This window comes from Abrus precatorius, unplaced genomic scaffold, assembly GCF_003935025.1.
Source record: "Abrus precatorius isolate BTA unplaced genomic scaffold, Abrus_2018 Scaffold153, whole genome shotgun sequence".
Classification (NCBI taxonomy): Eukaryota; Viridiplantae; Streptophyta; class Magnoliopsida; order Fabales; family Fabaceae; genus Abrus; species Abrus precatorius.
This window is the reverse complement of record NW_020874351.1, coordinates 758,006-772,739: the sequence shown is the minus strand read 5'-3', so window position 1 is coordinate 772,739 and position 14,734 is coordinate 758,006. Positions and strand designations below refer to the sequence as shown.

The 14,734-nt window shown below is 31.8% G+C and overlaps 3 protein-coding genes across 5 annotated transcripts; 1 reads left to right on the top strand and 2 right to left on the bottom strand.

The window, feature by feature from the left end:
• The first annotated feature begins 16 nt into the window (after positions 1-16).
• On the top strand, positions 17-2,949 carry LOC113857154 (mediator of RNA polymerase II transcription subunit 7a-like). Of its 2 annotated transcripts, none has more exons than XM_027488918.1 (6): positions 17-193; positions 298-451; positions 563-632; positions 993-1,159; positions 1,271-1,344; positions 2,392-2,949. In XM_027488918.1, the coding sequence occupies exons 2-6, from the start codon at positions 317-319 to the stop codon at positions 2,450-2,452; spliced, it is 507 nt and encodes a 168-aa protein (XP_027344719.1). In that variant the 5' UTR covers positions 17-193; positions 298-316; the 3' UTR covers positions 2,453-2,949. The 2 variants fall into 2 exon arrangements, with proteins under 2 accessions (XP_027344719.1, XP_027344718.1); XM_027488917.1 differs by having other exon boundaries at positions 25-193; positions 2,374-2,585.
• Positions 2,950-3,843: 894 nt separating this feature from the next.
• LOC113857130 lies at positions 3,844-6,965 on the bottom strand. Its single transcript, XM_027488882.1, has 5 exons — positions 6,489-6,965; positions 5,930-6,065; positions 5,476-5,696; positions 4,774-4,947; positions 3,844-4,161 (listed from the first exon to the last, which is right to left on the bottom strand). The coding sequence occupies exons 1-5, from the start codon at positions 6,648-6,650 to the stop codon at positions 4,075-4,077; spliced, it is 780 nt and encodes a 259-aa protein (XP_027344683.1). The 5' UTR covers positions 6,651-6,965; the 3' UTR covers positions 3,844-4,074.
• A 3,331-nt stretch (positions 6,966-10,296) lies between these two features.
• Positions 10,297-13,339, bottom strand: LOC113857190 (PTI1-like tyrosine-protein kinase At3g15890). Of its 2 annotated transcripts, none has more exons than XM_027488977.1 (4): positions 13,029-13,339; positions 12,802-12,949; positions 11,306-11,568; positions 10,297-11,230 (listed from the first exon to the last, which is right to left on the bottom strand). In XM_027488977.1, the coding sequence occupies exons 1-4, from the start codon at positions 13,064-13,066 to the stop codon at positions 10,585-10,587; spliced, it is 1,095 nt and encodes a 364-aa protein (XP_027344778.1). In that variant the 5' UTR covers positions 13,067-13,339; the 3' UTR covers positions 10,297-10,584. The 2 variants fall into 2 exon arrangements, with proteins under 2 accessions (XP_027344778.1, XP_027344779.1); XM_027488978.1 differs by having other exon boundaries at positions 12,802-12,943; positions 13,023-13,321.
• Between the last annotated feature and the right edge of the window lie 1,395 nt (positions 13,340-14,734).

The following is a 14,734-nucleotide window of genomic DNA, read 5'->3' as shown; positions in this document are numbered from 1 at the left end:
TCCCTCTTCTTCGTTTATCAACAATCGATTCATTGGAGTAGGACAGTTTGTATTCAGCTGAGAGTTTGGCACCCTCTCCACGGAGCCGGTGGCTAAAACGCTGCCTTTGCTTATTTTCTCAAATTTCTCATTCTAGGGTTTAAAATCGGCTAAAAATTCTATTATCACTCCCAACGCTCGACGGGGATTCTGTGTAAGCTGTTTCTCATACAAATATCTCATTCCCCCTTTTTTTACTGAATTGAATTGAATTTTTACGCATTTGTTTATCTATCGTGATTGAATGCAATGATGCAGATCTTGAAGTATTTGAGTTATGGCGACGGCAACATACCCTCCACCACCACCTTATTACAGACTTTACAAAGATTACTCTCAAGACCCTAAATCTGCTCCTGATCCTCCACCACCCATTGATGGCACTTACGTTTGTTTCGGAGGCAATTACACTGTAACCAGTTTTACCCTATCACATTTTTGTTTTCAATTAATCTTCTTCTGTTGCATTGCGCAGTTCAAATAAGCTTGTTAATGTTTTGTTCTCTGTTTATTTTCTGCACAGACTAGCGATGTTCTACCGAGCTTAGAAGAACAAGGGGTGCGCCAGCTCTATTCTAAGGGGCCTAATGTTGGTAGGATATTTTTAGTTCTGTTTATATGTAATTTGATTTGATAATGTTATGAAATGAACATATAAGTTATTTGAAATTTGTTTTGGTTTTCTATTATTTTGACTATAAATGTCTGTATGAATTAATTTATCTCGACGAGTATACTTCTGGTATTTGCTTTTGTAACTTGAATAGATTATTATTACTACTAGTCCAGAATGATATGTACAACTTACACACGTCATAATGTGAGTCGTTTCTACAGTAGGTCCATAACGGGTTTTTTTCATGTGTTTTAAATTTCCTTAGCATAATCAATTAGAAGATTCTTTGAATCTTTTTTCTTTCATCATTTAGTAAAAGATTATGATTTTCCTGTAGATTTCAAGAAGGAGCTGAGGTCCCTTAATGGAGAGTTGCAACTGCACATTTTGGAGCTTGCTGATATTCTTATTGAGAGACCATCACAGTATGCGAGGAGAGTTGAAGAAATTTCAACTGTATTCAAAAACTTACATCACCTTTTAAATTCTCTGCGTCCTCATCAGGTATACAGTCTTCAATACAACTACAAGGAAATGTACTTGCCTTTCATTGGTGTGCTGCAGTTCTTTTTCCTTTGTCTGGAACTTTTGTTATATCTTGTATTCACTCTGTAGGCGAGAGCAACATTGATTCACATTTTGGAACGTCAGATTCAGCAACGTAAACAAGCAGTGGAGGACATAAAGAGGTATATATCAGATTTCCTGATATTTTTCTTAATTGCATAGGAACCCTAAGGAATCTTTTGCTCTGGTACCAGCATAGTGAAATGCCCTAGTTATTTGAGAGCCTTTAACTATTTAGTTGGTTTCATAATTTAGCTCATGTAATGTAATGTGTGCAATTTTCATACATGTATTTAATCCTCAATATAACTTCTTTTTATACCCACTGCCCTCACAGTCCCCACAAATCTTTTTCACCCTTTCCTGCACAAGACAACTAAGGCCTACATTATAAGTAACTGAAACAGAATACATTTCATTATAAATTCAAAACTTGATGCTTCAATTTTTAATCATGGAAGGCGGTACTCTAAATGGATTGATTTCCTTTGATAACATGTGACACCTTGCAAATAGCCCATAATTTGTGAGTCCTTAATACTGCTACGGAATTTTCAAAAGAATTTTAATATACCTAGCTTGCAAAATCATGTATCCCTTTTATGTTTCATGCCTTCAGCAGTGTACACTTTATATTCTTAAACAAATGGAAGATCTAAAAAGTCGGAATTGTTAATAATATGACAAGGGAGACATCAGTTTTCATTCCTGTGATGATTTTTGCTACTGAAAATTTTCCAATGAAGTAATTAGTCATTTTCACTGTCTATTTTCTACTTCGACTCCCAGAATTCAGAGAATCGTAGTGTCTCAAATTTTTCTGTTTTGTACTCCTATTTTTAAAATTTTGGAACTTAGAGGACAACTATAAATATGTCTTGAGTTCTGTAAGCTGTGAAAAAATGACTGTAATGTTTTTGAAACTTTTTGGTCTGAATTATGAGATTTGATAGTTGGTACACTTTGATGAGAGGCAAAAGCTTAAAGGGTGAATGAACTGATATTTTGTGGGGCATCTGGCAACCATTCTCTCCCTTGTTTGTCTAATTTTGCTTTGGTGAAAATTGAACTGATATTTTTTTCTCTTACAAGCTAACAAAACACTATTGGGATCAAATATTGTTATGGTTCTTGTCATTAGTCTTTTCCAACATACTTCATATTTTCAGGAGGAGAGAAGAAGCACGAAGGCTCCTTAACGAGTCCTTGGCAACACTTGATGGCCATTAGAGCATTCTCTATCTTGTACTCACAGTGTGAATCTACTGAACAAATTAATATTATGTGAAAAATGAATTGTGACCTCTAGATTTAAACAAAATGATCGAAAGATTAAAACAAGTTCTGCTTCCTTAAAAATGGTCATGTGACATAAGTGCGAAGATATTGTAACTATTTTTGGTGTCGTGTATCTAGTCTGAATTAGTGATGAATATTCATTTTTGCCCTTGCCATGATGAATACTCACATCTTGGTCTTTTCTTGCTGTATGGCAAGTCTTGATTCTCGTCGCCTTGTATTTATGTATGGGTATTCAACAGATCGTATAAAATCGATTGAAAGATGTATCCTACTGTGTGAAGTCTTCAATTTCTTGGTTCATGGACCTTAAAGAAAATTGGTTTAGAGGAGAGGGGCAGAATCGCCATCAAATTCAATGTGAAATATATGACGCCGTTTGATTGCTGAATGAATGTATTATTCGAAGAGAATGAAGCGCTTCTTAGTCATATTCGTTTTCGTCTACGTCATGTCGAGAGAAGAGGGGACTATGTGCTGTGCTGTGCTGTATGGGAAACTCAGAAGGTTTTACTTTGTTATTTATGGTAATGACTAATGGGGCTGCCAGTGCAGTGCAGCAAAGTGAATTCTATCTAATAACCGGAAAAGGAAAAAAAACAAACAAACAAAAAATCCTATTATAACGTGATAATTTTATTAATTAAAAATTATTAATTGTATGAAAACAAATAGTATATTCTCATTAAACAATAAATTAATAAATAATATAACAGCCAATAAAGAAATGTTTGCATCAATAAGTTTATTCTGATTCATTAAAATTCCTGAAATTATATTTGAAATGAAAACAAATAATGTCCAAAATGAATTCTTGAAAATTAAAATAAAATAAAAAATTAAAGAGATCCCAATTATTTGAAACAAGTTTATATTATTTCGTGATTATGTAGATATCGCTTTTAGCATTGATTTACTATTGGTCTAATAAAATAGAACATCTGAAATTATTAGAAGTGTTATAAAGTTCTAAGATATATTCACGGTAAATGCCCATATAATTAATATTTCATGATGCACAATTACGCAATTCAATAATTAAACGATAAAATAAAGTCATACACACCCTTTAATTTTAACGTGAACTTGACTTTTGAATCCAATTTCTAGTTCTGTTGCATGTATATAACTCAACTTGGTGAAAAAATAATTGTTCTAACAACGAGAGAACTTTTTAAAAAATTATTATTTTTCAGGAAATATCAATTCCAAAATTTGGAACCGAGAAAAAAATATCAAATTTCATACGATAGTCCATGCGACGGAATCAGGCTAATCTTGGAGATTCTCGGTACTGGGTAGTGACATAAACATGAAATGATAAACGCCAAACGGATAATTGAATTAATTGACAACGATTCTTATAATGTCGGATTCTATAGAATTACTCCTGAACTATATAAAACAACAGTAACAGTAATCCCGCCTTGATCAACAGAAGCTAGGCAAACTACAACCCTTGACCTTTTCGGGATTAAGAAAACACAAGACATAATTAACCTGATACAGCTATTTGCCGACCTTATTATGACTTTCTACACACATTCATTCCATTAGAAGACATCAGGTGGGAAACGCCCTGGAAAGGGATTGCTCTGTTGAGACTGCTTCAAATGCATTGCTAAAGCATAGTTATTCACCTGTCAACAAACCCATGGATACACACAGAAGTCATCAGCATGCAAAAACAATTTTAAATGAGCATATCTCATTTAGATTAGATTTTTAAACCACCCACCACTTCCCTACTAATCTGTTTGTCTGAATTTATCAATGGACCAATTTAATACGTAAATGAAATTCTAATGTTAAGACGCAAAAATTGAGCATTGGCCTCTCTCTCTTTTCAACCGAAGTAGTGTTGTGTATACGGCAAGTGGAAGGAAATTGAGAACCAGGGAATGGAAACTTCCAACACTCGTAAATCTATATAGATATCATATGATTCATATTACTAGATTAACTCTCAACCCCAAAGAGAAAGAGCACATGACAGCAAGAGAATGGTGATTGTGCATTTCTAGCTATCAGTGTCCGAGCAAAATTTGTTTTGGGTTTTAGAACTGACAAATCTCCACGATTATCATCGTTATGTCAACTTTTTCTAAGACGGGACATAAAATTCTAGATTATATTTGAATTTGCAATCTTTTATGAACTGTTTTAAAACCAAATTATGAGAATTACTAAATCCTGAGCCCAATAGGTAATATGTGCGACTAAACAAAAAAAAGATAAAGCTTGATTCGTACCTCAAGAGTTCTGATCTGCTCCTGGTATTGAGACACCAATTGCCTCAAATTTTGCAACTCTTGGTTCTTATTCTCATAATCAGAAAAACGTTCATGCTGGATTCTAAAAGCATTTTTAAAAGAATTTTTCTCCTTAATCAACACGTCAATTTGCTCCTTCAGCATCAAATTTTCCTAAAAATGAAAACATCTTGCAACAATTAAGATACAAGCTCAACCCAGGGAAACAAGGACGAAACACTATACACTTCACTGCATTCATTTCTAATCCTATCTTGTCTAGTATGTCCAGACATCCAACAACGCATTCCCATCACCACTACCCTGAGTTTATTTTCTTGTTTACTTCTTTACCGCCCAACACTCAATTCTGTAGAATGTTTATTTTCTTGTATATGCTCACATACAAGCAATTGAAACTAAAAAGCATACATACAATCATTACAAACAATAACAAAGTAAAGATATTAGAATAAGAAAAACACGGTGAACCATCCTCAGCTTAAGTCAATAGAAAAGTTCTTCCACAAAGAAATCAGTCTCAAAACAACCAACATTGTCCAACTGCTACTTCAGGAATCCCCGGCCAATAGCATACATCATACAATTATATTGTTCCTCACAAGGACATTCGCTCAGTGACATGCAAGACGTCAGAGTTTGGTTGATAACATGAATATTAAATGATTCTAGCATGAATACCTTCTGAAGAGCGTCAGTTGCCTCAGCTGTTGCTCGCGCACTGATTGATTTCTCTAAAACCTCCAGCATTCTAGCAGCACGGGCTCTAGCATCATCAACACTAGTAGCAATCATCATTTCCCTAACGAAAAAGTCAATCCATTCTGCTCCATCTGCTGGAAGGTTGTTCGAAGCAGGCAGATTCTCAGAAACAGAAGCATTTCCATCATCTTCCAATTTTCCTGCAAAGTTTCTCAAAAAAACATGTCAAATACTCAGTCGGTTTCATCATCAAAACCTGTTGACAACATATTAAGCTCCCTATCTTCATAGCCACTGTGCAGTTCAAAGAGTAGTGCACTAGTGCTGTGCTCATAAAGTGATTAACTAACAGTTAAAATTTTCCATCCAAGAACACATAAAACCAATTTTATCTTGTAAAACTAAAACATTAAATTGCAAATGTCAATCATACCCGCTTCCAGATTTAGAATAACCTCCGATTCTTCAGCAGTTCCATTTCCTTCAGCAGTTCCCAAGCAAAGCTCGTTCAGCCTCTTGATGGCAGCATCTAGATCATTACCACATTCCTGGAGAGCTCTCTCAAGAACCTGAAAGGTAAATATGAACTAATAAGATCACAAATAAACGACCACCCAAAAGTAAAAAACATCTTTTCACGACACGAAAATAAAATTTAAACAGTTACATTCATCAACCACTTTGCAATTAAAAAATGGAACGCGATAACAATAATATACCCCAAGAAGATAATTTCTATGTTCTAACCCAGCAATTACCATCTTCAAAGATTTGTTAAACAACAAATTATCAGTTACCCAATTCAAATTCGCACATCATTAAATAAACCTCAAAGCAAAACGAACCAGGCATTGAACTATAAAACGAACCAAAAAAAAAAACAAAACAAAACAAAACAAAATAAAGTGCCCTTTTCTGTTATAATTGAAACGAAAACCTAAAACAAAAATCGAAACGCATGAAATGAAGAAGAGAATAGTATATATACGAACCAGGTCATCCATGTGAGGGAAGAGAGGGCGAAGCTGGTCGATGAGAGAAGGATGAGGAAAACGAATCGGGGAAGAGGAACAACGGAGCCTCTTAGAGAGTGGAGGAGACGGAGGGAGTTCTTCGAAGAAAGATCTCTTGCTTCCGCACACAGCAGCAGACATCGTTCTTCAATGCTAACTACGATTTTCAATCAATCAATCCTTCCTCGATCGCCTCTCCCAAACAGCAATTCAACTCGAAGAAAGGAGTTAGGGTTAGGGTTTCGACGAGTGAAGGTTCCAAATCGGAAGGGGTTTTCGTGAGGGTTAGGTTCAGCGCTGTTCCTGTTGAGAAGGAAAGTATGGAAAAGTTGAGGAATATTTATAGTGCAGTGCGACAAAGGAGACGAGAGTGTGTTCCACGTGCTCGCAAGCGCGTTTTGTAGCAACGATTCTTTTGTCGGAAACTTCCCCTAAAAACGAAAACGCCGAAACCATAATTATATATCGCCTAATTTCTTACTATAAAAATACGAAGGGAGCGTCACTTCTTTATTTAAAAAATAAATAAAATTATCTAACAATTCACATTAATGTGTTTTAAATTTTAATCGATAGTTTTATCTTGTTTGGTTAATATTTTTATAATTTATTCATTCAATAAATAAAAGTATTAATAAGAAAAAAACACTGATATTTATAATTATTCTTCTATAAAAAAATATAATTATATTGTTATCTGTGCTATGTGGAGATAATATATATTATGTATTGCTATCATCTTAAAATGATAAAAACCATAATTTCAAAATTTTATAATAAAAAAATATCATTAGTTCGTCGGTTGCTTCTTTTTTTTTTTTATCGTCTTTTTCTCTGCATTGAAAACAAGTTGCGCTGTGAATTTTACATTTTATGAAAGAAATTTAACTAAATCATGCCTTAGAAATATATTAAAATTGACCATTAAAACTGCAATAAGTACTATTTTTCTGTGACAAAATAGATGGAAAGGTGAAATTATAGAAACAAAATTGAAAGAAAAGCAAAAGAATGAAATCATAAAATAAATAACCTTCCATAAAACGAATGAAAAATATCAAAGAAAATATATAATTTGAATCATTTCGAGGAAAAAAGTTTCTAAAAGGAATTTAAATAAAGGCATATTAAAATATTTATAAGATGAAGCTATACATTAAAAAAATGAATTAGACTAAGAAAATTAATACAAATAAATAACAAATATAAAAGGAAATTTGTATAATGCCAATCTTTTTAGAATCTGAAATTTTAACTTTTCGTTTATTTGTTTCACATAATATGTATCCTCTTAGTAGGGATGGCAATGGGTAGGGTACTACAGTACCCATCCCCATACCCGCATTTTAAAAAAATACCCGTACCCAGCCCCATACCCGCATGGGTATGAACATTAATCCCCGTACCCGTACCCTCTGGGTACCCGCATACCCGTCTTGTACCCATTACCCGCGCTTGTTTGAGAAAAAAATATTTATAAAGAAAAATATGTTTATATAATTTCACATAAATAGCATAATAATACAAAAATTCAATATGTAGTTGTCGAACAAGGTACAAATATAGATAAAAAAACAAATATTCAAATATCATAAATGTTAAATGTATCTTAATATAATAATTTTCTAAATTAAAATTCTTAGAAATAATAAGCAAAATTAAACACACAAGTTATTTGTCAATGATAATCCTATCTTGTGTGAGATTTGATTGATTAGTAATGTCAGAACGATAACGAAATAGATCTGTACAATGGTTGTCCCTTCGTGTGGGATCACTTAGCAACCTCTTGTAACGGCATTAACAACTAACTCTAATGAATAACATTTCATAGTTATTAAGTTTTAGTGAGACAGACATTGAGAATGAGAATAGAGTTAGAGTAGAGAAGTTCAATACTAACAATAGAAAATTGATACATAAAATATTTTTTTTAACTTTTGAATTTCAATTTGTAAGAAAAATAATAGATTTAATTAAAATAATATAATATAATTAATATATATATATATATATATATTAATACTAGTATTTTTTAACTCATATACTATACGAAAGTATTTTATCAAAAATATAAATTTTTAAAAAATTATTTTAGTGAATTAAATATTTCTAATGTATATAAATTTAAAAAAAAAAGAATTTGAATAAAAGATAAATAGTTACAATAAAATTTTATAATAAAGAAATATACGTGTATATTAAAAAAATTATACTTTTTTATCTTAAAAAAATTAACAAATAAAAATTAACAATAATTTTTTATATTTATATCTTTTCAAAAACTTCTTTGAATGTGAATAAATAGTAAGAATAATATTATTTAGATTCAATAAATTATAGTTGTACTTGTAATACATATGTTGTATAGAAAAATATTATTTTAAATTAAAATATAAAAATAAAATTTAAATATTATTAATAAATAATTAGTTTACGGTAATAGTAGGTGATTGTAAAATTTATAAAATATTTATAATATATTTATTATTTATCATTCACTTTATGATTAAAACATCAATATGATTTTATTAACAAAAATATTTGTGTAAAAAATATTTTATGTGTGTCATATATAAATAATATTTTAAAAAAAGTCAATCTCATATTAACTATGTAATAATTAAATTGTGTTAGCCAAATTAAATGATATAAAATAGTAAATAAATTTTTCTATTAAAAATATAAACCAAAATAAATTTTTTGGTTTACTTTATTATTAAATATATTTTTATATTAATCTTATATAACTTCACATAAGTAATATAATAATACAAAAATTCAATTCATAATTGTATAATAAAGTTCAAGCATATACATATATATATATATATATATGCAGGTATGGGGCGGGGTGGGTACTTAGATACCCATACCCGCACCCATCCCTATTAAAATTTGCGGGTTTTTACCCATACCCATACCCGTACCCATATAGCGGGTAAATACCCTACCCATTGTGGGTAAATTTTGCGGGTGCCCATCGGGTACTTTACCCATTGCCATCCCTACCTCTTAGGTGGTTAGTTGTAATCTTAATTTTAGGGTCACATTCATTTACACACTATATATTTTTTTTTTCATATGCATGAATTACAATTATTTTAATTTGGAAAAAATTAAAAAGAATGTAAAATAGAAAGGGAAACAATTAAATTAAAAGAGAAATAATGAAATCAAATACATAATAAATAATATTAATAATTTAAATTTAGAATTTAAAGACTAAATATTGGATAATCACACATGATATAGAGTTGACATGCAAATATATAAATATAAATATATATATATATATATATATATATTATTGAATTAAATTTAATGTAATTTATATTTTTAAATAAAATAAATTTTTAATATTATATTATAACTTTTCATTGCCTTATTTAAAAAAATATTATATATTTCGAAACAAGAACATTAGCAAAGCTCCTCTTCCTGTTTTCTGCATTACAATGAACTGATGACGTGTTTATTTTGTAAAAAAATTGAAAGATTGTATTAAAACACTACGTCTTTATGTTTTTTAAGTTTAATCATTGTTACAGCTAGTTATTCCATCAAATAATTATTAACTCAGCAGTTATAAGTATATCTTAACAATTACTTTTTATTAAATCTCAATCACTGATGAATTTAGGGTAAGAGTATCCATCCCATACAAAATCATGAAGATCACAATGATAAAGATTCATAATGTGATTACAGTCTACCAACAACTATTCTAAAATCAACATTATCGCACTTGTGAGTCGGGTGAAGCTGAACTGCTGAAGCTTTTGGAAGAAATAAACTTGAGAAAATATTGACAATTTCTAATATTGCATAGTTCAACAAAATTTAATAGCAATACAATATGGTAACAACTAACAAGGGTGAAACATGGTGCAGATATGAAATTGGTAAGTACAAAGGGAACAAAACACTACACAAACAGACAAGACCCAAACACACATACAATTACGCATGCAGTAAACACTGCCCAGTGTTGCCATGCAAGAAAAAAAAGCCCTTCACAAACTGTATTAAACACATCAACCTGTATATTAAGTTTTCTTCTCCATAGTATCATTTATACCTCAGTTTTCTCTTTCAACTCATGTTTTAATTCTTTTTCTTCTGAGATGTAGTCTAAACTTTCTTCAGTGGCTGATGTCCCATCATTGCATTCTACAGCTAGAGGGTTTCTGAACATTTCACTGTTCTCTATATGAGAAAATTTATCTTTAGATTCTCCCTTCAGTAGCTCTACCACGTCAAGCATGGTGGGTCTCTTTTCAGGTAGATCCTGAGCACATATAAGTGCAACAAAAACAACTCTTTTAAGCTCTTCCTCCACATAGTTACCATTTAGTCTCGGATCAGCAAGTTCACTAAATTTCTTCTCACAAACCAATGGCAATGCCCAATCAACTATTGATCTTCTCATTGTGGAACTAAGTTTTCTGATTGGTCTGTGACCACTTGCGAGTTCTAAAAGGAGAATACCAAAACTGTAGACATCACAACTCTCATTTGCTTTACCTAACATAGCATATTCTGGTGCAAGGTAGCCCAGGGTACCCTTAACTTTTGTAGTCACATGTGTTGCCCCATCAGGGATCAACTTAGCAAACCCAAAATCAGCAACTCGGGCCTGGAAATCTGAATCCAGCAACACGTTGCTTGCTTTAATATCTCTGTGGATGATATGTGGTGTTGCTTGGTGGTGAAGATATCTGAAAGTAATAAAATTTAGGAATAATGTAACCATAGTGGAAGAAGCTCATAAGGAAATTCAGGTTAGTACTCACACAATTCCCTCAGCAGACCCAATTGCAATATTCATCCGCCTATTCCAATCAAGAAGGCATTCAGACGATTGATGCCCATGAAGATGGGAGAGCAGACTCATATTTGACATATATTCATACACAATTAACCGTTCTTGTCCTTCAGCACAATAGCCACGTAGACTGAGAAGATTCTTGTGTCGTATTCTTGCCAATATTTCAACTTCGACGGTAAATTCCATCTCTGCTTTGTTGCTCCAAACTTTCAGTCTTTTCACTGCAATCTGGAATGGCAAGATTTTTCAAACAATAAAATGGTTATACAGCTATGCTATCTATCAGCCATCAACATATTTCAGTAGCTTCAATTCTAAAGTGCTAGATAAAATGTTTTGGATAGAGGTTTTTGCAACATTAGCCCTGATACTTTAAATCATATTCTTTCTAAAATCACAACAAATCCTAGAAGTCTAAAGAACAATTCATTAAGAAACATAATTCAAATTCACTCTCTTCTATAATATACAATCAATGGCTATTTTAGTTCAGTGGTAGGATTAAGAACAGATCGTAAAAATTCTTATCAAAAGCAAGGCATCATATATTACGCTCACTCACAAATCATGATAATGAAACTAATGTACTCATATTGACAGATTGGTGCAACAAAAGATAGACATCAACAGGAGGAGAGAGTCTTTGCTTCTCTCTCCCATTCTAATTCAAGTTGACTGAAAGAAAAATATTCTTCTACACAGATCCCTCACAAGCTGATTCTCTGTGGCATCAACGAAAGAATCATCATTACTAATTGTAAAGTGAGACTGTGAAAGATATTGGAAATTTTCTGAGATGTTTCAAACTATCAAAACAGACTACATAAAGCTGTTAAGAAAGCAAAATGGCCAAAATAATTGCTGATGAGAAATGGACTTTATACAGTCGTTTACCAGTGTCATTTACAAAGGATACCGCTACTGAACTTTGCTCTGTTCCCGAATTCATAAGCAAGCCACAAACTTATTGCTGAATTACTAATGATTTGTAATTTATGCTTTGTGAGAAACATATTTGCATTATTAATGATGATAATTTCTTTGGAAACAGATTATTGGTACTAACATTTACAATATGAAAGAGGGAAAAATAAGAAGATATCACTTCATTGAAGTAGATACAAGGAAATGATTTTGTAAAATCAATTTCAATATTCAAGGCTTGGCAAGGATGGAAACTGGAAACAAATTAGTAAGGAATGGATGTAATCATGTGACTGTACTAGAGGGGTCTCTACTCTCCAGGCATGTCATGATTGAATAGAACGTATCCGAGAAAACTCATTTATATGGTTCATTTCCAAAACATGCAGTTGAGGGAAAACAAAAAGACTGCGCAAAAGTATATTATTGAAGTAAATGTAACACTAGATCACCACAACTAAAAAGAGCAAGAATAATCATTAAAGACATTGACTGCAACTGATTTGATAAGATGCATAACAATAACAATAACAATACTTGTGATCCATCCCAAAGTTGGCCCCAATAGACACTACCAAAGCCCCCTTCTCCAAGCTTGTTATCATAATTGAAATTATTTGTAGCAGAATGTAATTCCTTCAAAGAAAACACTCGCCATGTAGGCTGTTCTTTCCCTCGTCTTGTGCTGCATGAATAAGATTAATATCAAGTATCCATTGAGTACAAAAAAAACATAACTACATGAATTATGGTCATACTCATACCGATCCGAAGCCTTTCCGCAACAAAACCAAAAAGCCATAACCTTTCTACTAATCAGCGCCACCCCACCTTCTCTATCTCTCTACCTTGTCAATCAAGCCCAGAAAAAGTGAACAAAACCAAAACTTGAAAATGACCCACGAAACCAAACCAGGTGTTCTTGCCACTCCTCCTAGTTAGTTTCGGCGTAGAGGGAAATGAAGAGGTGTGACAGAAAAAATAAAAGGAAAAAACGAAAGCATGATTTTGCAGAATCTAATGTTATGGGAACGTTGCGTTGTGTGGGAAAGAGTTTTGTCTGATGTTACACAACACAACACAACGCAAAACCAATGTGTAAGTAAGCAAAGGCTCCTTACTCCTCCTTTCGCAGCTAATGTTCCAGCTGTTTGCATATCAATTATTACAGTAATAAAAAATAAAGGAAACAAAATTTACGAAGGAAAATAACATCATGATTTAAATTTGTATTAAAAGAAACATTTATAAAATTTTAATTAATTAAATTTTTATGACTTTTTTGATATATTTTAATTATTTTTTATTTTAACTCATCTAAATAAAACATATTTTTTACTCTTCAATTTTATTTCCTCCGTGTTTCATCTTTTCTGCAAACAGAACATAATATATATATATATATACTATTCACAGAGAAAAGAGGCTGAGTCTGCAATTAATTATAAAAATAATGAATTGGATTACGATGGAAGACAAGTCGCGTTAAGGAAATAAAAATGACGCGGTCATTTATACTTGGTAACAACTAAATTTTTCAGTTTGAATTTGAATTTCATGGTGAAAAACGATAAGATATACAATTTTCATTTTGAATTGGATGCTTTTGAAAAACTTGTCTTTATTCCAGTGGAGTCAATTATTCTTATCACATAACATGCAGATGTGAGTTCTTAAGATATAACCATTGATTTTATTCAAGAGAAAAGTTAATTTTAGTTCGCACAAATAACTTTCGAATAAGAAATCAATTACCCGTGATATTGTCCAACTTTTATTTTAAGAATTCATTTTTATTTATCAATATTATTATTGTAGAAAATTGCTGTAAAAGTTTTTATAGCCTGTGTGATATATGGCCCAACCATTTTATTACTCCCAACTTGTATCAAATGAACACTTAAATTGTTTAATTGTAGGTAGAGAGAGGGTAGTTCAAAACAATTAGAAATACACTTAGGACTATCAAGGTTTGGTTCAGCCCCAAGAAACCAGAACCCTCATACGAAACAATGAAATTAACAAATCATTGTAAGTCCCAAACATTTATGAAGTTCATTATATGAGTCTTTAAATTAAGAGAAATGACAAATAAAATCGTATTGTATGCACCTGTTGGCTGTATTAATTCATGTCGTTACCTGATCACATTTAACGAGTTGATTTGACACATTAAATTTTAAATGAATTGCTTATTGTGCTTATGATGTATCTGGACATCAAAACTAACTTTAAAAAATATAATTTTGGTTTCAAGTCTCATGAGGGAAACTACAAAAATGGCATTTGTTTAATATAAGTAAAACTAGGAAAAAAAAAGGCATCTATATATATTATTATTATTTTCACTTTCTGCCATACTGTGATTAATCTTCCTCAATGTGTGTACAAATTCAGGGATTTCTACAGCCTAGCTCTTTGCATGTACATTATATCTCTCTCTGGATGTACATAAATGACACAAATAAGA